The sequence below is a fragment of the Sciurus vulgaris genome (genome assembly GCF_902686455.1).
Source record: "Sciurus vulgaris genome assembly, chromosome: 3".
In the NCBI taxonomy this organism is placed as follows: domain Eukaryota; kingdom Metazoa; phylum Chordata; class Mammalia; order Rodentia; family Sciuridae; genus Sciurus; species Sciurus vulgaris.
The window spans coordinates 183,475,457-183,498,291 of NC_136463.1; the positions used below are offsets into that span (position 1 = coordinate 183,475,457).

The 22,835-nt window shown below is 51.9% G+C and overlaps 1 protein-coding gene across 1 annotated transcript; it reads right to left on the reverse strand.

Annotated features, from left to right (window-relative positions):
• Window positions 1-578: 578 nt before the first annotated feature.
• HJURP (Holliday junction recognition protein) lies at window positions 579-14,825 on the reverse strand. Its single transcript, XM_079134525.1, has 9 exons — window positions 14,673-14,825; window positions 14,385-14,451; window positions 11,869-11,924; window positions 9,455-9,554; window positions 8,219-8,280; window positions 6,957-7,049; window positions 5,862-5,940; window positions 2,342-4,270; window positions 579-2,294 (listed from the first exon to the last, which is right to left on the reverse strand). The coding sequence occupies exons 1-8, from the start codon at window positions 14,766-14,768 to the stop codon at window positions 2,706-2,708; spliced, it is 2,118 nt and encodes a 705-aa protein (XP_078990651.1). The 5' UTR covers window positions 14,769-14,825; the 3' UTR covers window positions 579-2,294; window positions 2,342-2,705.
• Window positions 14,826-22,835: the final 8,010 nt, after the last annotated feature.

The window sequence follows — 22,835 nt, forward strand, 5'->3', positions numbered from 1 at the left end:
TCTGTGTCTAAGAACGGTGGGCCCACGAGGGCCACACTGAACGTGTTGACCCCGCGCCCTCATTTGTGTGGTGTGATGTCAGGCACTGGGCCGTCCTCCCTGGGGCCACTCTCCCTGAATTTGCCTAATGGCAGACAACTTCTGCCAGGTGTCACATCTTCTTGATAAGAGTGGCTGGATGCAGGGTGCATACCTGTAGTCCCAACTGGGTGGAGGTGGAGGCAGGAGGGTCAGGAGTCTGAAGCCAGCCTGGGTGGCACAGGAGCCCCCGTCTTTTAAAACACAAAAAGGGCTGGGGCGCAGCTCCATGGCAGAGCGCGTGCCTGGCATGTGCACAGCCCCGGGTTCCACAGACAGCAGGAGGGAGATGGCCAAGCTCCAGGCCAGCCCTCCGCTGAGCACTGCTAACAAAAGCCAGCGTCCCCTGCCATCCTGAAACGCACGTTCTTTGCTCCACTAGGGCTCCAGTTGCAGCCAGCGAAACTTAACTCTCTAGCGCAGCACGGCCCATGAGGACCCCTCAGGCCACACTGCCCTGCTTAGGAGATGGCCTGTTGGCGGCAGGCCTACCTAGCTGCCGCCCGTGGAGATCAGTGCTCCCCAAGAGATGAACAGCTTAAGCAGGGAGGGGAAACATGACACGCTCGAATGGTCACACAGCAGTCTTGGTGGTGACACCTGCCGGCCCGTGCTGGGCTCCGAGGGCAAGTTCCCATGCTGGCAGCACATCGCTCCTGACCCCCAACTTAGCACCGCTCTGTGAGGCTGAGGTCCCCTCAACTTGGCCAGGCAAGATTTCACAGGGGAGAGGGAGGAGCTGAGGCCAAGGTGGGGCAGGAAGGGCCTGAACTAGGAGCGGCTGGAGAGGTCAGCAGCGGAAGAGTCCTGGGGCCAGGAAAAAGGGGCGGGTGGCAGAGGGGACAACCCAAAAGCCGCTGTTCAGGTTTAGACAGGCGGGACAGTGGAAGAGGGACGTGTGATGTGTGGGAGGTCAGGAGAGACCTCAGGGGCACTGAGACGCTCCCTTTCTGCTGAGAACTCAGGTGATCCCAAGCGATCAAACACAGGAGCATCACTTCAAGGTCAACTTCCTGGACTGCCCGCCACAAAGAGGGGCCGAGCCCTAAGGCCTGACTGTAGCTGAAGGTCCCCCAGTGGTGGACGGCCTGGGGCAGCCATGTGGGCACTGGGTGGGAGAGATGGGACAAACAGAGACCAAGACCCGGGGAAGTGGTGCTGGTGGCCAGGCACTGCTGGCACAGGGCACCGGGTGGGCGGCTCTCCAGGTCTGGCCTCCCTGAGGCCTGGCTCCTGTGCCTCACCAGCCCTCCTGGTTTCACCTGAGCTCTACCCGCAGAGGGATGCTGTCCTGTCCTCACGGGGAGGAGGATGAGTGTCAAGGCAGGTCTGCTGCTGTGCTTCGGCGGCCACTCAGCCACTCGTAGGACTTCACATTAGAAACAGAACAGCTGGAGCGGCCAGATCCCAGCCAAGAGGCTGGGCCAGGACCCCACTGTGGCCTGGGTCTGCCTGCCCAGACCACTTCCTGCTGCAGCACAGAAGGGCTGCGGGAAACACACAGAACCAACAACCAAAGGGCAGAAGATGGCAGTGAGCAGCCCTGGGAAGGAGCAAGGGGCAGGAGGAGCCCTGCCAAGGCAGCGCGTGGTGGGCGGCCTGGGAGGACAGGAGGAAGGGGAGAGAGCAGCACCTGGGGGCGGCCGGTGGTTTCTGGCACCCAGCAGATGCAGGAGCGGCAGGAGCGAGGTGCTGGGAAAGGATCCTGGGCTGGACAGGCAGAGGCGGGAAGAACAGAAAAGGAGGTAACTATGGCAGGCAGGGCCACCAACTGACCCCAGCGGGGGACAAGCAGGAACAGGCGGCTGTAGACACGGCCTCACCTTGCCTGCTGGAACCACACACAAACCCACAGCCCAACTCAGCCCACATCCCTCGGCCAGCAGACAAGTGTCCGCAGTTAGCCAATGAGCTGCACCACCAGGAGCCCAGCTGTGGACACACGTTCCACCATGCCCAAGAGCTGGCACTTTCTTCCAGCTGGCCTGTCTACCTTGCCTGCTCCCCAACCTGCTCTGGGGAGAGTAAAGGGCACAGGCAGAGGAAAACTGCAGCTGAGGGATCCACAGAGCAAGGAGGTGGCCCAGGGCTGAGAGCCAGCACAGCGGAGCAGGGCCAGAGGCGTGGCGGGAGCCCAGAGGGCTGCTGTCCCTCATGCTGGCCCTCCGAGGAGTTGGGAAGGGGACAGAGGGTCAGTATTCCCAGATCCATTTCACCTGCCAGGAGCTGGAAATGGCAGACTCTAATCCCAGATCCATTTCACCTGCCAGGAGCTGGAAATGGCAGACTCATAGACAAGGTGGGGAGTAATGGGCGGGGGTTAGGAGATCCCCTATGCAGTCCAGGAAAACACGGAAATCCTTCCAGAACATTCCAGCTCCATCTTGAAGCCACACACCCACACGTCCTGGACATCAATGCTGACTTCAAGAGGAAGCAGACAACCCAGAGAGCGCCTGGAAAACCCACCCACAGCCCCGCTGGGACCCTTCAGGGGTGGCCCAGGCCTAGGGAGCTCAGTGGCACCTGGCGTGCCGAGCAAGCGCGGCCCTGGCTCCCCTCCTCAGCACCACAGGGGAAAAGCTCCCACTGGAGGGAGCTGCACCCCTTGGTGGAAACGCTCCTCCTCACCAGCCAGCCTGGGCGGGGCTGCCCTGCTCCCCTGGCCTGGGGTCAGCTTCATCCGCCTCTGAGGGATCCCGGAGACCGGCCCGGCATCCACACACCTGGGGGTCTGACAGCCTGCGTCTTTTTGCCAGGAACTGAGGGTCCCTCCCAGCAGCATGAGCAGAGCGTGCAGAGGGATGAGCCTCAGCTGCAGGTGAGCCCTGTGGACCGCACACGTGCCACTGGGGTGACGGTGGCCACTTCTGGAAGAGACAGTTTCGATGTGATTTCCCGAAGAGCTCTTGGGTTTGGAGCTGAACTTCTGCGCTGGCTTTGCCTGAAGGCATTCCAAGGTGCGCAGGTGCCTTTGCCCGCTGGGGTGACGTCTGGCAATACTTTTGATGAAGCTGGTCAAATTTTTCTTTAATTTCGTTATAGCGATTTCTCCCACAGCCCAGAGGTTCTATCCTTGGCACTGAAATCGTCTGGCTGGGTGACAATGCCTTTCTGAATGTTCCAGAATTGTGTTCCTGAAAGAGGCCGGATGTCTGCCAAGAGCGGCCGCGGCTGTGTGAGGGGCTGTCCTTCAGATGAGATGGCGAGGGCTGGCCCTCAGGTGTGCCTCTGCCTCCTTCCACAGATATTCTGCCCAGGTTTTCAAAAGCCTCCCTTAACCTCTTTGCTTTTGCTTTGCTGAAAGGCAGACTCCACCTGTGTGTTTCTAAGCCCCTGAGGCCCCCTGGGCTCACAGAACCACCTCTGTACAGGTCCATAGCCCAGGAGCCTGGGAGGCCATCTGGGCAAGATCGTTTCCCAGGACTCAGGCAAAATTCTTGATGAAGCTTGTTGAATCTGACTTCAATCTCCCTGTATCGATTCCCTGATTGGATGGGTGGCATTCTTGGTCTGGAAACTATTTTCACAGGAGAAATCAACCATTTTAACATCATAAGTCTATTTTCCTGGTCAGGACGATGCACTCTGTCGAGGTCCAAAGAAGTCAATGAAGAGTGCTTACGGGGTGTCACCTGAAGTTCCTGGCAACCTGAATCTAATTTAAGCATTTGGGCTTTGTCTCCTGCAAGAGAAGCTTTGTCCAGTTTTAAACCTGGCTTATGTCGAGTGACGTGCACTAAGTTCTCACAGTCTCTCAAGGGTCCCATCTCTCGCCTGGGCTCTGAACAGGGTGCAGGCCTCTCCCTCCCGGAACGCCGGGCCCCCGCACCGTGCGGCTGGCTCATTGGAGCTCTAACCCTGCGCACATGCCTCCTCCTGGAGCTCCAGCTTTGGACGATGAAGGTCTTGGTGGAGATGATGCCCGAGGGCTTCCTGCTCAGCAGCTGGCTCATGGAGTGCAGCATACCCGCGTACAGGTCGCTGATCGTCACATCGCAGATGTCATCGGCCTCCAAGGTCCGGCTGCTCACGCAGCTGCTGCTGCTGGTCCCCAGCAGTGATGGACTGTCATTTCTAGGTGCCGTGGCCAGGTGTGCTGGGCAAGGACACGAGGGGTCCTGCCCTCTGGGGAAGGGAGTCGACTCTGCAGGGTCACCAGGGCTCTCTGTAGAGACATGTCCACAGCATCCTGGGGGAGAAGCAAAGTCAAGGGCATCAGGTTTCGAAGCCACCACACACAGGGCAGGGAGCCAAGGGCGTATGGTACAAAGAACAGAGAAACTACAAATGTTCAGAACAGATTCTCAGAGATCTTTTTAGTTCCTGAAACTCTATTTCTGCTTTCCACCTCACTTCTCGAGAGAAGTCCTCTGCCCGCGGGCTGTCTGGAAGAGGGCCGCCTTTTCCAAAGCATATTAAGAACCAGAAAATACGACAGTCCACCAGTAGGACACGGGGGGTGTGAGACCCCGCACATGCTGCTTTGCAGAACTGTGCTTTCATGTCGCGTGAAATGTTTGATTTAAAAAATAAAATTAAACCAATGAAAATGGGAAAAAACCTACAAACAGAAAGAAACAGAAGCTGTGCACCATGCTGACGGCAGGGCTAGAGACAAGGATCCGAGTGAGCTGGTGCCCTGCCTGTTTTCCCCTGGGGACACCACCCAGGGCCAAGAGAGCTGCCTGGGGACCAGCTGCCACCATCCGGAGGCTGGCTTGCACTGGATCTGTGAAGACATTAAGGGGCGGTGGCGACCAGGAGAGGACGCAGGGCCAGGGACAACGAGACGGAGCTCCAGACGGAGCTCAAAACGGACGGGGACTCGCCCGGCTGCCCAGCCAGGAGGGCACAGGTGGGCTGCATGACCCGGGCGAAGCACCGCCAAGGGGCCCCAGCAGGGCCGCGCCTTCTCACTGGTCCTCGGAGCAGCAACAAAAACAAACAAGGCAACTGGGTGGGGGTGGCTGTCCCGCAGAGAATGCCATGTCCAGGAGGTCTCACGAGTGGCAGGGCTGGCGGAGTCCAGGTCCCGCCTCCCCGGCCGTCCTCCCACTGAGGCCGAAACCACCACGGGAACGGCCTCTGGGAAAAGGCTGCGGTTCACCTCACGGGTTCTCCTGCGGGACCTGTGCAGGGAGAAGTCCTTGGCTGAGGACCAGACTCGGAAGTCGCCAGTGGAGAGGCGGACGGAGTGTCCGAGAGGACACAGGGTCACGCAGTGCTTACCACAAGGATGACCCCAAGGCGGCCACAGCCGAGTAAATCAAGGCACGTCTGGACTGCTTAAGACGAGCGAGCGACCCGTGAGGCGGAGCGGTAACCCAAGGCCCGGAGCTGCTCTGGCCAGCCCACCACAGCAGACCAGCCGGCCCTCCACCGATGGCCACGAGGCCACGGAGGGCATGGCTGGCCCATCGGTGTATGGCACAGTACCCGCCAGGCTTCTGGCACGTGCTGCTCACTGGTCACCAGGAAGCCCTCTGTGCTGAGGAGATGCAGAGCCCTGAGGGACGACACGCACGGACCTGGACTTCTGGAGACCCCAGGCTGCTCCGCCCGCTAAAGACGGGGTGGAAAGCTCACGGCGAAGCAGGCCGGACACGGGGAAAGAGCTCAGTTTAAAGCAAGGCCGTGAAGGGCAGGGTCGAGGTTCATGCTGACACAGCGTGCCAGCCACCGGCCACGTGTCCGACTTGTGTGGTGCTGCACTCAGCAGCCCTGTGGCTCCAATAAAACCCACGGAGATACACATGGCTCACGGGAAGTCTGTCACTTACCAGGGCTGGGCGTGGCAGGTGAGGCCAAGGAGGGCACCAGAGACATGGGTGTGTCCGCTGCACCCCTCTTCTCTGCACCCTGAAATCAGAGCCCATGATTACAAGAAGGCCACCGATGTCGAGACCCCAGGTGCTGCCCCCTGATGAGATACCAAGGACGAGTCAGGAGCTGCCCCTCTCTCCACAGGACCCTGCATCCAGCAAGACAGTACCAAGCAGTGAGCAGCAGAGGGCAGGAGTGTCCCAGAGGACCTGGAACCCTGCCCTCATGCAGGGCCACCCTCCTGGGGACCCGCTGGCCTTTCTTCGGTCACCATTAGGTATGGTCAGTTAGACTACCTAGGGACCAAAGGGACGGTGGGCAAAGACCCAATAACCCTGGGCCTAATCCAGCCCCTTCCTCCAGTCAGCACACCAGGAGGAGGATGCCCACCGTGCCAGGGAGGGGCCGGGGCGTCGCTCGTGTGTCACTAAGCCAGGCCCCGGGTCCCCACAGTGAGGGGTACAGCTGCTGCCTCTGCTGGCGGAGCTGCTCTCATCCACACTGCGCCCTGTGCGTCTGTGGGGCCAGGGCATCCTTGGCTTCTGAGTGACCCCAATGCCCTCAGGGACACACCGTTAGCTGGGCTCTTCTTCAGGTGGAGCTGAGAGGTGGCTGCCCTGGGTCAGCACCTACCCTGGGCCAGGGCTGGGTGGCCGCCCACCTTGCATCCCACCCAGGGGCCCCCACACTGCCTCCCTCAACATGACGTCAACCAGGCACAACAGGCTGGGGACGAGGGGTGGCCACTGCTGCGGCTCCCAGCCCTGGTCACACCAGCAGGCCACCCACGGCTCCCCTGGATCTGTGGGCTGCCCCCAGGACAGTGGGGGTCAGGCTACCCTCCATCCCTGCCGTTCCCCAGAGGGTGCAGCCGCGGGGCGCCCGGGGTTTGGTTCAGAGCATGCACATGGCGTCTTGAGAATAGAAGGGTCTGGAAATGATCATGCACAGACCTTGGCAGGCTCTGCGGGGAGCACCCCAAACCCACAATGGCGCTGCGCCTCAGCATGCCCACTCCATGATCCAACTGTAACGCGCGGGAGACGGCCTACCTGAAAACAGCTCGCGTCTTGAAGCAGTGCGTCCACCCGGGTCAGGTATTTCCTTCTCAACACGTTTTCCAGAGGGCTCCGAGGCACTGCAGGCTGATCAGAGAGAAGTCAGTATCCTAAGAGCCACTGGGCACAGCTGGTCTCGAAGCTGTTCCTGCAGAATCTCTGAATGAAGCTACTTAGTCACCTTGTGCCTCCTGCTGGTAGCAGTAAAGGGGCCAGGCCCCTTGCAAACCCGCTGGGCTCTGACTCCAGAGAGTTCATCCAGCTTAACCACCAAAAAGAAGTAAAAAGACCCAAAACATCCAAGTCTGGAGATGTTTATGACAGTTTTACTAGAACAGAAAAAAATTTCAGGCAACCTGAATATCCCTGGAAGAGTTTAGGACTCAACTATCAGCAACAATCCGAACTGCCAGGTTCATAAGAGAGGCTCACAGCCCAGCTCAGGAGGCTGGCGGAGGCTGGCGGAGGCTGGCTCTCCGGCCCTGGAAAGAGGCTGCAGCCTGTGTGCACTTGGGTGGGGCCGAGTTGGGGCCTGAGACCAGATGGGAAGGGTCGCAGGGCAGGTTGCACCCTGCTCCTGCTGCTGGCCCCTCTAGCGGGTCTTGGGGAGTATCCAGGGTCACTGCCTCTCCATTCAGACAACTGAAGGCTCAGGAGGGGTGGGCGTCCTCCGTACAGAGGAAGCTGAGAGGAAAGGAGGGGCAGTCCCTCACGGCTGGCAGGGTGTGAGACCGAGGTGTTTCCTCCCATCCACCAGATGGGCAGGAAAGTGAGAACCAGACCATAGAAGACAGTCCTGTGCCCCTGGGGCACTCAGAGCAAGGGACACAAAGGACCCTTACTCTTGAGGCTAGCTTCAGCTACCTAACCATGTGACCTTGTGACTAAACAGTGCCAGGGCTGACCTGGAGATACTTCCCTAGGACACAGTCTGTGGGGCAGGGTGGCCTTGGAACCCAGCTCACAATGTCTCGGTCAGTCAAGGCACACGGCACACCATGACCACAGTGGAGACAGTTGTGGCTGCAGACTGGAAATCCCCAAGTGCTCTACCATTGTTAAGTTCAGAAGTCAGGCCAGACGCGAGAGTCACACTGCCTGTCAGAGGTCCAAAAGGGGGACCAAAATCTGAGGGACCGCGGCAGCACCAATGCGCCCAGAGGACTCGGGCCGCCACCCAGGGCCGCCTGGAGTCTACACCAGCTGAAGCTGCGCCTGAAGCCCCAGGCCTCCCTCCCTCCGGAGGCGGCCCTTACCAAGGCCCGGGCCACAGGACGGCCTGTGTCTGAAGCTGTCCCGGCACTGCTGCTTCCTGGATCTACAAGTAAAAAAAGAATCGCAGTCAGAATTTCTGGGAAAGTTTACACATCCCTTTCCAGATGGCTCCGTATCTCCGAGTGTGTTCTGTCACCAGGGACGGACGCTCAGTGACCTCTCACCTATGAGAGGTGCCCCTCGCCCAGCACTGTCCTACAGAGCTCCTGCGGCCTGGAGTTCTCCACTGCTGTCCAGGCAGCTGGAGGGAGCCCAGGAGGGGACAGGAGCTGGTGCTGAGGAGGGCTGAGGGTGGGGCAGTGGACCTGAGAGGACAGGTGACAGGACAGGACAGCCTTGGACATGAGGACTGAGGGGGAGGCTGAGAAGAGGACCTTGGATCCTGGCTCGAGGAGGGAGATGGAGGTGGGGGCCTCAGAGGGCAGGTCCGCCACGTTGGCGTCTTCCTTCAGTCGTGCTAGTTTGGACACAGGGTGTTTATGGAGAAAGGTGGACCCTGAAGAACAGCGTGCAGAGGCCGCGGCCAGAACCTCCTGAAGCTTCACGCCACAGAGGGCAGGGATGCCAGGCAGGCCCAGCAATGGGGCCGCTGGGAAGCCCCCCAGAGCAGGGCTGCAGATGCAGCAAACCAGGGGCACCAGGCGAGGTGTCCTGGGCAGGGCACTGAGGTGGCAATGTGCACCTGCTGGAACTGGGTTGTAAAGGTGGCCGGGACAGGGCAGTGAGCAGACTCGAGGCAGGCTCCACATGTTTAAGGTGAAATCTGAGCAGGATTCAGCGTGGACGGAACCAGCCCAGAGGGCAGGCTGAAGGGAGAAGGAAAAGGGGGGCGGGATGGTGAGGAAACGGGGCAGGGCTGGGTCCAGGCAGTGAGATGGCCGGGGCAAGGCAGACGGGAGCGTTCGAACCATCCCTGATCTTGTCAAAGCTTGACATGATACATTTTCAATGGGGGATGGGGTGTTCATTTATACCAGAAATATCTGAGTGGTTTCTGTGCCGGGAACCATGGATGTCAGGACATGGTCTACCCTCCGGGGAATTAAAAGGATGTAACAGGGCACTTGAAGATGTCTTTCGTTTTAAAAATACCCCTTAGGGGGGAAAATTTTAAAAAACCAATAAAACCATCAATAATGGGAACCTCATCCTTGGACTGCTGGGACAGAGACAGTGGGCAGTTCCTGCTGGCTCCTCTCCTAACAGGCGGCACTCACCGGCTCCCAGGACTGGTGTGCAGGACAGGGGGGGCTCGTCACCTTGGGCTGCGGCATGCTGGGGGTCTTCTATCCTGTCCTCTGGCTTCCCAGGGGGGTCCTAGAGGTAGAGTCAGCAAAGACACGTTTGCCTGAGCAACGGCAGCTCTGCAGGCCACTGCGCGTGGGAAGCCTGCGCCTGTCCTGCGACACGGGAGAGGCTTCTTGTTTGTGGGCTTCCCAGAGGCAGTGGAGCTTCCCTGCAGAGAAGCAGCCCTGCCTCCTTCCTCAGCTGCTTTAAGAGTCCCCTGAATGGGCAGCAGGGGGCAGCAGGGGAGGGGGAGAGCTCCGCGGCAGAACAGCCCGGCCCCGCCCATCCAGGACTCCATAGGAACTGCAGCCAAGGGTCCTCACTCGGTTGGTGGAGGCCCTGGGATGATGCGCTCAGTAAATGCCCAGAAGTGGTTTTAGGCTTGTCACATGTGCTGCAGGGTGAGGTGCTGCTGTGCGTCTTACAAATCCCCCGCGTGGAGCTGGTCTACACTCGAGCTCCCGACTAGGAGCTCACACCACAGGGTGATCATCTGGTCACTCCCGGGCAGGCGTCTCTGTCCCGAGCCTGCTCTACACCAATGACACCAACCAGTCTCATTAGTGAAATCTGAGCATTTGACATGTCAGACTGGCTAAAATATTCTCGGAATTCCCACGGGGTGCACTGTCCCTCTAGGACTGGTCCTGGGCTTTGTCTCTGTGGGTCCAGGGGACGTAAGGCTCCTGCGAGCACTGCACAGCACCTGAACCCGCTTCCCGGAGACCACGGCCTTTGCCTCCAGGGACACCGTCGCACAGGTGGGAGGGCGGAGTTCTCAGAGCTAGGTTTTGTGGCTGCCTGGGTCTGAAGGGTAGTATAACTAGCTTGGGAATCATGGGGAAGCAGCCAAGCCTCACCAACCCCTGCTTGGCAGCTCTGCACAGAGCACAGGCCTTAGGTTATGATCAACAGCTCAGGCAATGCACAGTCTCCAGGGACTGAGGGAGGAGTATGAGCGAGTGGTACTGGGAGGAAGCTGAAGGTGGATCTGGGCAGTCACCACCATCTAGTGAGGCTATGGATGTCCAAGTTGTAATCACAGCTATGCCCACTTTTCCAAGTCCAGCAATTCTTTGGGTCCCAGTCCTCTTACATTTTAAGCAAAAGCCTTAATGTCCAGACAGAAGCATTTTGCTTCCAGGACCACCCCAGCACGGGTCTGATAAGTGGGTGCCTCTGTGTGTGATTTAAAGAGAACAGGTCCTTTGGTCTCCTAATCTCACCTCTGGGCATTTACTAAAAAGGGGTGGGGGACCTCAGTACTGGGGAAATTAGGACTGGGCTGTTCCCCTGGGACTCCACACAGGGGTTTTATAGATGGAATGCAGCCATGGCTGCTCATTCCCATCATCCAAGCTACCTCCCCTACAACAGGGCTGAGAAGCTGCCACAGACATACAGGGGCAAGGCCTCGAATGTTCACATCTGGCCTTTCAGGAAAAGCATAGCAACCCTGACTTATAGTCGAGGGTGCTGAGAGGGCTAGGCGCCTGTCGATGGGAGACAGTTAAAAATGGCGGCTGGACTTCTGGATGGATGATGGAGACAGGTTCCTGCGTCTCTTCACTGGGAGGTGAGAGCACAGAGGACATGTATTTATTCACACGTGGACACAGACGAATCACACTGAACGACAATGGCACTGGTGGCCACCCAGCGCGGGGGTCAGGCTGATTTCAGTAGTGCTGTGTGCTTCTATCATTTCTGTGACTAAACAATCAAGATGGCTTGATTTCAGAACTGCTGTCGGTGCTGTGAATCCTCACAGCAGAACAACGTTTTCACTCGTGGGTCCGTGGGTTTCCTGACCTGTGACCTTGAGGAGCACGAGGCATCTAAGAAGCACGATTAACAGAACACTGATGACCTTGCAAAAGTTCCCAGGGCAAAGGCTCCTGGTCCCACAGTAGGAGAGCCAGCTCCACAGGCACAGAAGGGATCAAGCTGCCCAGCTGCGGGCCGGTGGCGGGCATGGAACCTGCACGCTCCCCTCTTCTATGAGGACCCAAGGAGTGAGCTCCCGGCCAGGCTGGTGGCCTGTGAGAAGTCATGAAGCTGGCCCAGCCTCTGCACGGGGCCAGCTGACAGAGCCTGCAACTTCTCCCACGGGAAAGGCAAGGCTTAAAAAAGAGCCCGACACCACAGGGCTGCTCCTCGCCCCCGACAAGCAACACAGACCTGCTTCTTGTAAATCCTCAAACACAGAAGCACAGGCCGCCGGGCAAGGAAACAGGCCTCTGCCAAGGCCCCCGCGCCTGGGCACAGGACGGGCGCCGGTCCTTGTCAACACCAGCACTCCTCCCCGCAGGGCACTCGGGCCACACGCGCTGACGTTAAATACCTGGATCAGTCCTTCGCTTCCTTCCTTTATTAGTTTTCCTCCCCAAATTTTCAGTCCTTAAGAGAAGAAACAGAAATGACGGTTTGATCCTCAACACTGAACTGCTCAACGTGTCTTCCCAGAAAGCCAAGGTGACAGATACGAAAAGCCTGCGCTATTAAGAGCGAGCCAGGCCCCACGGTCTGCTGCGAGCCTTTAAGTTGAACAGACAGTTGTCACAATGGAGATCTCTCCCACCTACCAGGCAGCAGCTCGCCACATCACTGACCTGTAAAGCTGAATGAGAACAGGAACATACGTATGCCTGGTCGTGTCCTTAAAATACACACGTACCAAGGGCAACACATATACTACATTTGCAGTAAGCACTTTTCTCTTTTCTTTTTTTGGCACTGGGGATCAAACACTGGGACGCTTAACCACTGAACCACATCCCTAGCCCTTTTGATTTTTTATTTTGAGACAGGGTCTTGCTAAGTTGCTAAGGCTCATCTTAAACTTGTGATCCTTGCGCCTCAGCCTCCCGAGTCGCTGGGATTATAGGTATGAGCCACCATGCCCAGCAGAGTAAGCACTTTTTGAGGGCATCTCTACATTGTGCTTGGAATAAGAGCTTGCAAGCCCATGCACAGGGCCAGCACTGAGTTCTGGACTTCAAGTGTGACCAGTCCTGCCACCTACCAGCTTACAGAGCCTGGGCCGTATACTCAAGCTCTCCCCAAACTTCTTGGGGGAAATTCAAATTAATAAGGGACAGTGGAGGTTTCAGATAGTTAATAATAGCAGCAAAAATTTACAGTGTTCACTATGCTCCAATTTCTACTCTAAACCCTTTCCAAGAATGCCTCACTTACAATTCACAATGACTCACACACACATAACTTGTATAGTTCTCCTAACATCTGTGGGACAGGGACTTACCACGGTCATTGTACAGATGGATGTGGGCAAAGTGAAGTTCAAATACTAGTCCCGGCCATCTGCCCATGTGGTGGAGCCTGAATGTGAACTCTGGGCAGCGCTGACTCTGCACTCTTGACCTCTGTGCCATGTAGCCTTTCCAGAGCAAAGTCATGCTTGCACACGTGGGTTCAGAGTCTACCAAGGCTTCACACTTTGGTTAAGTGACACGGTACAAGTTACATAGCCTCTCTGTACTGTGTCCACATTTAATTGTGATGAATCCAACAGTGTCCCTTCCTTGCAGGGCTGAGAATCAGTATGAGACTCTTAGGAGAGCAGGGCACGGGGTCAGTGGTCAATACACCCAGATGGACTAGTATTTCCATTTCCCTGCTGTCTTCATCACAATTGATGCCAGTTAGTTCCACTCTTCCCTTTTAGTGCTGCCTTGAACTGGCAATTCACACTACTATGCACTAAGAAAAGGCCATGCCACTAATTGTCTCAGGACGAGCACCAGGACACGAGCTATGAGATTGTTACACACAAATCTCCTGCACCGGCAACCAGCACCTTGGCCGGTAGTGCTAGGAGCCTGTGTGTTAGCCAGCGCTACAAGGTCAAATGTGCCTGTTCCCAAGGTGTTCAGGTGCCCTATCCACTGTTCCCACAAATGACATCCAGAGTTCTCACTGGCAAAATTAGTGGTATTCGAGATATGTAAATTGTCCAAAACATTGTAGATGCTCCCTGTGCTTGTTATAAGAAGCCAGTGAAGCCTACAGACGAACCCTTAGGTTGTGTCCTGCCAGATCAGAAAGGACAAGAAATTTGATGCTGAATATTTTAGTGTCTGCCTGGATAAAATTTTCACCAAAAGTGTGGCTGGATCAGTTAAAAGGGCAGAGCGAGGATTTCTCTTGATTCAAGCAGCAGGACTTAACCTATTGTGCCTGTCTGCCTAGTGCAGGGCACAATGTGATCCGAGATTTGCTTTCTTTAGTAGGTGAAACTGACTTGGTAATAAGGTCATATGGGAACAAGTGTCCTCATCTATTGCAGACACTCTCCAGTCACTTACCAAAGAGAATCCACTTAAGATGGTTTACAGCATTAACCATTACATCAAGAGGCTGCTTCTGCATGTTCCAGCAGAGTAATCAGAACCCTGAAGAAGATGTTACTACCCAAGTTAAACAGGACAACAGTTAATGAGTGTCACCAGTGCCCGGTGCTGCTCCAAGCGTCTTAGAAGGGTTCTACGTAACTGCTACCACATCTGCGATGGGTAGATGATTGTCATTATCCTTCCTCTCTTACAGATGAAGAGGTTGAGACACTGACTGGCTAAGCTGACCTGTCAATCCTGTAAGGCAGAGGCATTTTTTTTAACGAGGATGCATCTTTGTGTCTTCAGGAATTCTGCTTAATTAGATAAGTAATCCTGTTGGCAATACATAACATAAAGGTCCAAAAGGCAAAGTTATGTTCTGATCCCTACTGCTGAAGTGAACAAGTGTCACTTTCCTAAGAGGGCGGGACAGCATTTCAAATTCCAGACTGCACTATTCTATTCACATTCTCAACCGCAAATGCTCACGACCGTTCCGTACCCTGGGGCGTCTGGTAGGTCAGGGTGGCCAAGTCCACCAGCGGGTCGTCCTCGAAGGGATGGTTATACTGCGGGGAGGAAGGGGCATCTGTCAGGTCCCAGGGCCGCGGGGGTACCGACCCGGGGAGAAGAGGTGCCCGGCAGCTAGTCTGGAGCGCCCCACCACGCTCGCCCGCCCGCCCCTCCGGGACCGCCTGCGCCCCCGGCACCCGCGCCCCCAGCCGCTCCCTGCACCCGGGCCCTGACCCTTCGCCTCCCCGCCGCGTCCCGCCCCAGCGGCGGGGCCCACCTTCTCTATCAGCTGCTGCATGCGCCTCTGGAAGCGGCGGCGACTGTTCCTGAGCTTCTGCAGCAGCGCGTCTTCCTCCAGGCCCGGGCCCTCCATAGCGCACGCCGCTCGCCGCCACCGCCAGCAGGAAACCGGCCGGTCCCCGCGCGTCGCTCAAACCCGCCGCCCCGCCCCGCCGCCTCTCGGGCTCCCATTGGCTGGCGCGGACGGACGGCGTTGATTGGTTCTTTCAAACATGTTTACCCACTTTCTCCCCGCCAATCCGCGTCCGAGTTTCAGGCCCCGCCCCGGGCTTTGCGGAAAGAGAGAGGGAGGGGTGGGCGGTGGGCGGTGGGCGGCTGCCGCGGTTCTCGGGCCCTGGCCGCGCCTGCGCTCCCGGGTGGCCTGTCCGGCCCTGTGCCTTTTCCTTGCTCCCTCCCGAGCGGGCTGCGGGACACTCCCCTTTAAGCTTCCTTTGCACTGACTCAGCTTCAATGCGCCCCAAGGTTTCTTTTTTCCTCTACTTTCTCTGCTGCGCCTCTCGGACGAGTGTGATGGTGCCACTTTTGGAAACCGGCCTCACTTAAGGCTTGTTGCTCATCCCTGGGAAACCACCCTCAGACGCCAAGGCTTCTTACTGGTTTCACTGACGATCCAAGGATCTGCCTCTGTCCAGGGACTCTTAGGCAGCCTCAGGGGGGAACGGCTTCTCAGTCTCACGTTCAAGTCTTTAATGGAAGTCTAAAGCGTGTGCGTCAGCCAGCCCAAACCTGTGCATTGGCCTTTGTCATTCGGGCCTGCTAGTCTCTCAGTTCCTTCTGACTGGCTTCCCCCATCCCTTGAGTGGTGGCCCAGCAAAGGAAAGAGGAAACCAGAGTGAGGCTTCTCCTTTGATGCCATCCCTACAACCCCTTACGGGCTCGGGCTCGTGGCAGCCTAAACATGTGCCTTCAGGAACCCAGGCCCACTAAGCAAATTCCTTCCCCACCACTTTTCACTCCCACATAATAGGGGAGTATCACAAGTCAACTTCTTCCCCGGGAGCAAAAGTTCCTGGGTGCAGCACTTCAGGGTCTCACAGGGTCTCCACGGCCAGTAGAGTTGAGGGCAGAGCATGCAACTCTGGCTGCAGGGTCTTGCACACTGCTCTCTGCTAGCCAAGCTAGACTTTCCAAACTTTGAAAAGCCATTTACAATAACTGTGCCTAGGAAATCGTTCTCACTGGAATGATTTTATGGCTGCTTTCTATAAAATGTGCCTGAATTTTGCTTTGAATAAAATGGATGAAGTTTTATTTTGCATAGGGTTGCCATGTAAATAATTTTATGTTGGTAAGGTGTAGAAATGTCACCCCTAGTCTTTGATGGGAAAAGCACAGCTTTTGACTGGTACCAGGGTTGACACAAATTGCTCTGTAACAGTGAGAATTGCAGCCTGAGATGAATTATTAACCACAAACATCAGGCCTCAGCTGATGCAAACAGAGACTGTGAAATAGCTGGGTAACAGCTGGATTTCCATGAGATGTCAATCAAAGCTCACACAAATGTGTTTATTCTTTGATTTAAAGAGTCTACTTTTAAAAATCCATCAAAGCACTTAATGATTCTGGCAAGGATTTAGCTGGAGGACCTTTAGAAAAACAGTTGGTAATGTCCAATAGAAGGTCACTTGAGTAAAAGATGGTGGGTACTATCTGTAGTTCATTCCTGACAATTTTGAAGTACTGTAATTATTGACATCTAAAATGTATGTGATATTTTTATAAAAAAGAGGTTTTAGAAATATATATTATGATTTAAATGTTTGAGTATACATACACATATGTACATATATGTATATATGTGTATATTTATACATATACTATACACACATTTGTATAGATGTATAGGCACATACTTCCCCATTATGTGAGAGTGGGAGGTGGTGGGGAAGAAATTTCCTAATTTCTTGGTTTGTCTTTAATAATTTCTTCCTTACTTCAGTTCATCTGTTCTGTCACCACTTGAGTTGAAAGCTTAATTAACTTGCTTTCATTTGCTTTTGCTTCCTAATAAATGTATGTGAGGCTGTTTATTCTCGGAATACTAGTTTGTGAGTTCCCTCTCGATTTCTTCTTTAGCACAAGCATTATCTAATAGTTTTTATTGCTGTTTCTACTTGCATAGATAAAATTTAATATTATAATTCCTAATTCTAATAACCTTAGGGTAATACCAGTAGATATTGAATATCAAATAATTAAATCATAAGATTTAAGATCCTGGAATTTGCTTAACAACAAATACTAGAAGCATTTGTCAAGAATTAAATCATTTTATATCTAATTTTAAAATCAAATATGCAATACATATATAAAAACTTTTGTTGCCTGCATAACATAAAGATTAACAAACAGGTGTGTATGTGAGTTTTTATCATCCACCTTCCTGCCAACACTTAGCATTGGATTTTTGCTTGTCCTATAAGTGCAAAATAGTGGTTTTAATTTGCATTTCCTTAATTGTAAGGAGTCTGAACACACTTCCATATTATATTTAAAGTTTCACCTTTCTACTTTGATGTTTAGAACTACAATGAACTGTTTTTAATTGAATTTTTATTGAAATAATTATTGATTCAAATGTAACTGTTAGAAATAATGCAGAGATATTTCCTTAAAATCTTGACGAGTTTCCCTAAAGGTAACATTTTACTTGTGTTGACTTTAATTTGCTCTTATTTTTCTAATTTCTTAAGATAGAAATTTAAGTTACTGATTTTTAGCATTTTATGCTGTGAGTTTCCCTCAAATTATCGTTCCAGCAGCATCCCATATATTTTGGGTATGTTATTTTTTCCCATTAGATTTTATGTATTTTAAAAAAAATTATTTTGAGGCTTCTTCTTTGATCAGGGAGTATTTGGAAGTGTATTGTTTAATTTCTACATGTTTAAGGATTTTCTGTTGTCTTTCTGTTATTGATTTCCTCTTTTCCAGAGAAATACTGATTTCTAGTTTGATTACTGCTAGAGAACAGAATCGATACTGTTTCAATGTTATTAAGTTTGTTGAGTTTTTTATGGTGGAAATGGTTTCAAAGTAGTAGTCCAGTTATTACAAAATCAGGTCAACCAGGAGCATTTACATAAAAACAGATTTGAGACTTGGGCTCAAATATTATTATATGGTGAAGACACATGAAATGCAGGGATCTCACAAAATTTTCTTGATAAAACTTGTCTTAAAGTCTTTTATACTATTTCTAATATGCAGGTCATGAATTATCAAAATAATTTTATAATAACATGATGAGAAAGTTTATCATGAAAGCTAAAGACTGAAGTAATATGCTTTTCGATTACTGGTGCCAATTTATCATACAACGCCCATGTGACGCCCAGAGGCCTGTGGTGGAGCTCCTCTTGTCCTCTGGGACCCTGGTTCTTCTTCCAAGTCGTTCTGTTGTCCATCACCTGGTGAAGAATATGGGGCCCCAAGATCTTCCTCAGGCCTCGGCACTTGGTAAGATTTTGAGTTTGTGATATGTCATTTTTACTCCACACTGTGACGGAACCTAAGGAAATTCCCAATATTCTGCACTTTGACCATTTATAATTTGCCTCATCGTTTTTTCCTTCCTTCAATTCAAAGTATTTCTCCTTTCTCTTATCACATTCACATTAGCATGGCCTACTATTAATTAACATTAGCTTTCCATCCAGTCTTCATAAGTACCTCAAGTTTTCAATTCTGGTGTCCATTGGTATCTTAGATACTTAATTTTCTGTTTTTGTTTATACAGAATGGATTTTAATTTGTTTTCTTTCTTTTTATTTATTTCTTTTTCTGCTGGAAGTCTAACTCAGCTCCTTGTGCATGCTGGGCAAGTGCTTTACCTCTGATCTGTGCCTCAAACCCCTCTTTTCATGACAATTTTACTGCAGCTGAGCTCAGGTATTTGTATTCAGAAATACACATTACTGCATCACGAATCACTTTATTCCTCTTTTGTATTGTCATTAGAAAAAATTTTCTGGCTTAAAAAGATGTTGTGCCTCTATTTTATTTAGAGGCCTGACAATATAAAGGAACTTTTATTACTCATACTGATTTTGGTGTCAGAGGAGGTCAGGGAAGGCTTTCCAAGGATGATGGCTAAGGCAGAGTACTTAAGGAAACATTTTTTAAAATGTGAAAACGTAGAAATAAAACATTTCTTTGTGACAAAAAATACCTAAGAAAAATTCAACAGGCAAAAACAAAAACAGAAGAGTAGCAGAATTGAATATTACAAAGGATCCATAATAAGAACATATAAAAGAAGAACATGAAAGTCCCTCGTGGGAAAAGGGCCAAGTTTGTAAATTGTTGGCAACAAGACATGGAATACCAATGCACTGCAGGCATATAGAATTGTCTGGCTAAAAACTAAATGAAGAGCCACAAGCTAGTCAAATGAGTAGAGAGAACAATACAAATACCAGTGAGGGTGTGGGGAAGGGAGTGTTTTCTAATACTTCGGGAAAGCAGCAATCATGTTCCCAAGTTTCTCTTGGTTGGCATGTATGAAAGAGACTTCAAAATGTGTGTATTGCAGGGTACGGTGGTGCACACCTGTAATCTCGGTGGCTCAGGAGGCTGAGGCAGGAGGATCTCAACTTCAAGCCCAGCCTGCGTCTCCTCTTCCCTTTAATGAGTCTGCTTTCTGAAATCCACCCTAAGTCATCAGCACGTTGGCAAGGATTTGGCTGAAGGACTTTAGTGAAGCTCTGTTGACAATGTCCAACACTGGAAGGGTAGTTGAGCAAATGGTGAGAGACACCTCTCTGTGCTCCATTAATAATTTTGAAGAACTGTATTGATTGGCATCTAAAATGTGTGTATAAATATACATCATGTTTTAAAACTTAGAGTGTGTGCCTCTCAAAATGTTTCTGGAGTTATCTCTGGTTGGTGGCATTATGGGTCATTTCTGATACTACTTCTCTTCAGCTTATTTTGCAGAAGGAGCATCTTTCCTGCAGTTGCTGGGTGTATTTCTTATGTGATAATCCACACAGACGACCAGTCCTGTGTTTTTACCTTGGCTCTACAAAATTAGAGACCTTTTATTCAAATAAGACACAAGAGGCTTCAAAGTTCCCACCTGCTGACCCACAGCTGGACAAGGCTTTGCTGTCTGGATGCCTCGCCTCCCAGCTTTTACCCAGAAATGGGTTTTCCTGGGAAAAGCAGGGTTATGGCTATCTGTGGTGATGTTTCTGTTCCAGTTTCATGTGGTGGGAAATTGCTTTTTATTCTTCACCTTAGGCTTTTTGCAATACAAATACACTTTCAGGGTCATGATTAATGTGTTTTAATGGGCTACCCATTTTGAAAATCAATGAAAAGAATTTACATTAAAAATAGAAGGCAATTAGATTGATTTGGATGACCTATTTTTAATCAATTCCATTATTTATGGATCTGAAGACTCTCAGGACATCTTTCTCTGGAGCATTCAAGGATCAGCCCTCCTGTCATTATGTGTGAATAATTTTAAAACAGGAGGCACCAGGATGATGAATAATTTGCTAAATCTCCTTATTTATTTATTTTTTAAAATTATCCACCTTTGCAATGTTCTGTATTTGCCCTTCCCTGTTTTCGTCTTCCTTCCCCCAGGGTAGTTGCTCCTTACCTCTCGTGATTTTCTGGAATTAGCTTGAAATGTACAGCAGATATTCTGTTTCATGCAAAGTTTTGGTGCCTCTAATTTTTACTTAAAAATTAACTTTTAAGTTAAGTAATGCTAAATCTTCTCTCCAGTACCTTTATCTTTTTATACTCAGTTACTTGCATTATTGCTTCGAATATTCTCATTTCTAGCAAGAAATATCTATTTTCATCTCTCTCATTTATCAAAATTAACAATGTTATAAAATCACAGGATTTAGGCGCTGTAAGAATTCACTTGTTTTCTCATTTTTGGTATTTTAAACATTTTGCTATGTCCAAGATTATTTTTCCTATCATCGAACAGGAAGTATATTTAGAATTCTTTATGAATTTTCCTCATTCTACAGATTCAGAAAAAAGTAGTAAGTGCGTTTTCACACTTCTCCTTTCTCCAGTCTCTATGTGGTAGTTTCACTACACTCTCGCATTTGTATGCAAAAATGCTGTGCTTTTTACTTGCAGTCATTTCTCTGAGATTAATAGTATAATTGGCCTGTGTTCTGGGGAGAAGAAATCACCCCAGAACTGTCCCCGTTACCTGGAACAGTCAATGCATTTGCTGTAAGCACCAGGAAGCCTGATTGATGGTCTCAGACGGAACCGCCAGCCACAGGCTTCTGGAGTTCAAGTTCGCGTGGTCCAGAAGAGACGCATGTGCAGGCCACAGCCCAAGTGTCGGTCCCCCAAGAGGTGGTGGCCATGGTTTAGCCCTCCTGGGCTGATCCAGCTAAGATTTCCTGAGGTTCACAGTTCACCAGGCTGAGGGGTTAGGCACACCCTGTCCCTTCATCCCCAGCACGGTTCTGAGGGTGACACGAGTATCATTCACAATTTATGGAGTGGAAACTGAGTCTGGGGGCAGGGGTGGCAGAGATGATGGAACTTGTCCTGGGTTCCTGAATAACTTAGTGGCACTGGAGTTTGGAACTAAATCATGGGTTTTGGGATCCAACCCCCTGTAACCTATCTGTTCCCTGGCATGCATCTTGTTTCTGTGTTTTCCAGTCTTCCAGGGCTCATGTGAGAGGGGACTGGGATTCTCCAAGCCAGGGACTCTGGCCCTACTTTGCGTCCCATCTGTGTACTCCTTAGCTCTAACAGAGGGCTCACAGAACCAGGCTGTGGCTGGCTGTCTCTTGAAACAAGAACAAAAAACACCAATGTTTGCCTTTTTATTATTTCAAAGTTCATGGAGAGAGAGAGAGTCCGCATACTCAATATCATGGTATGAGGAGAAATCAGTTGCTTTTGCCATTATAGGAAAGTTGGTCAATGATGAGGGAGGCATCTTCTTGGACTCTAAATTGATGTTTAAGATCAGCATTAAGTTCATAGCAAAACTGAGCAGAAGGTACAGAGTTGCTGCATGTGATCTGCCCACAGAGCACAGCCTCCCATTATTAAACCCTCGCTGGGTAGGCTTTTCACAGCTGACGAACCTGCCTGGGTACATCATTGTCACTCAGGGCCCTAGGTGTACACTGGGGTTCACTCCTGGTGTCGTGTGTTCTCTAGGTTTGGACAGGCTTCTAGTGACATGTGGCCACCCTTTCAGTATCACACAAAGGAGTTTCATTGCGCTAAAGGTCCTCTGTGCCTCTCTATGCTTGTCTCCCTTCCCCCAACCCCAGAGCATTGCCAAACTAGAAAAGGCAAACGCCAAAGAACTTGCCACCAAACTGGGCTAAATGTGCACCATTGAGTTTTCTGTACATAAAAGTAACAAAACTTTCCCCAGCTTGGCTATGCGAGCCTCAGATTGGACACAGGATGGTGCCTCCCTCTGTCATTGTGATTGGTCCTGGTACCTTCCCCCGGCTTGGCTGGGACTCCTTTGGCTTCTGAGTTAACGTGTGAAGGCAACAGTGCTGCCATCTTCCTGTGGCCCAGCGTCCCAGCCCACCCTTCCCCTGGGGATGCATGAGGGCCTCTCATCTTGAGCCCAGGGCGAGCAGGATGGAAACCAGCTCCATGGGTCCCCATCATGTGCAGTCTCCGCCAGCTGAGGCTTCTTATTCTCTTCTATGGTGGGGACAGTACGACACCTGCTCAAAGGACTGATAGTTTCTTAGTAGGGATGTCCCCTTTGCTAGCAGCTTTCTTCTCAGCCTGGACAACAGCCTCAGCTTCTTTTCCTGCTTGGTCTCTGGTACGTACCCGGGGCCAACTTAAGCAGCTGTGTAGCCATTTGGTGGTCCCAGGTCTGGGTGAACTGGTTAATTAAGGAGGTACTTTTAGCTGCTTATTAGGTATGGCCCTTTGCTATTGCAGCCAGATGTAGCAGGGCCACTTGGCAAGGTGGGTGAGGTCCCCATTGTGTTAGATATCCTGTCCGATGCTGAAATTTTAGACCTGTTCTCCAGTAGGGGACTTTCCACCTTCCTGGCCTCTTGCTTCCTCCTGACAGCAGGCCCTGGGGCCCCCTCCTTCTCTTAGCCTTCTTTCCTTTCGGCACCTCAGGCAGCTGGAGGAGAGAGCCCAC

What these genes read in the sequence shown, in the direction of transcription:
- HJURP (XM_079134525.1), bottom strand. Translation starts at nt 14,768, where the DNA reads ATGGAGGGCCCGGGCCTGGAGGAAGACGCGCTGCTGCAGAAGCTCAGG. An exon ending in GAAGCGAAGGACTGATCCAG is followed by an intron (nt 9,555 to 11,868) that starts GTATTTAACGTC and finishes CTCTACCTCTAG; the next exon opens with GACCCCCCTGGGAAGCCAGA. An exon ending in CACACCAGTCCTGGGAGCCG is followed by an intron (nt 8,281 to 9,454) that starts GTGAGTGCCGCC and finishes TTTTACTTGTAG; the next exon opens with ATCCAGGAAGCAGCAGTGCC.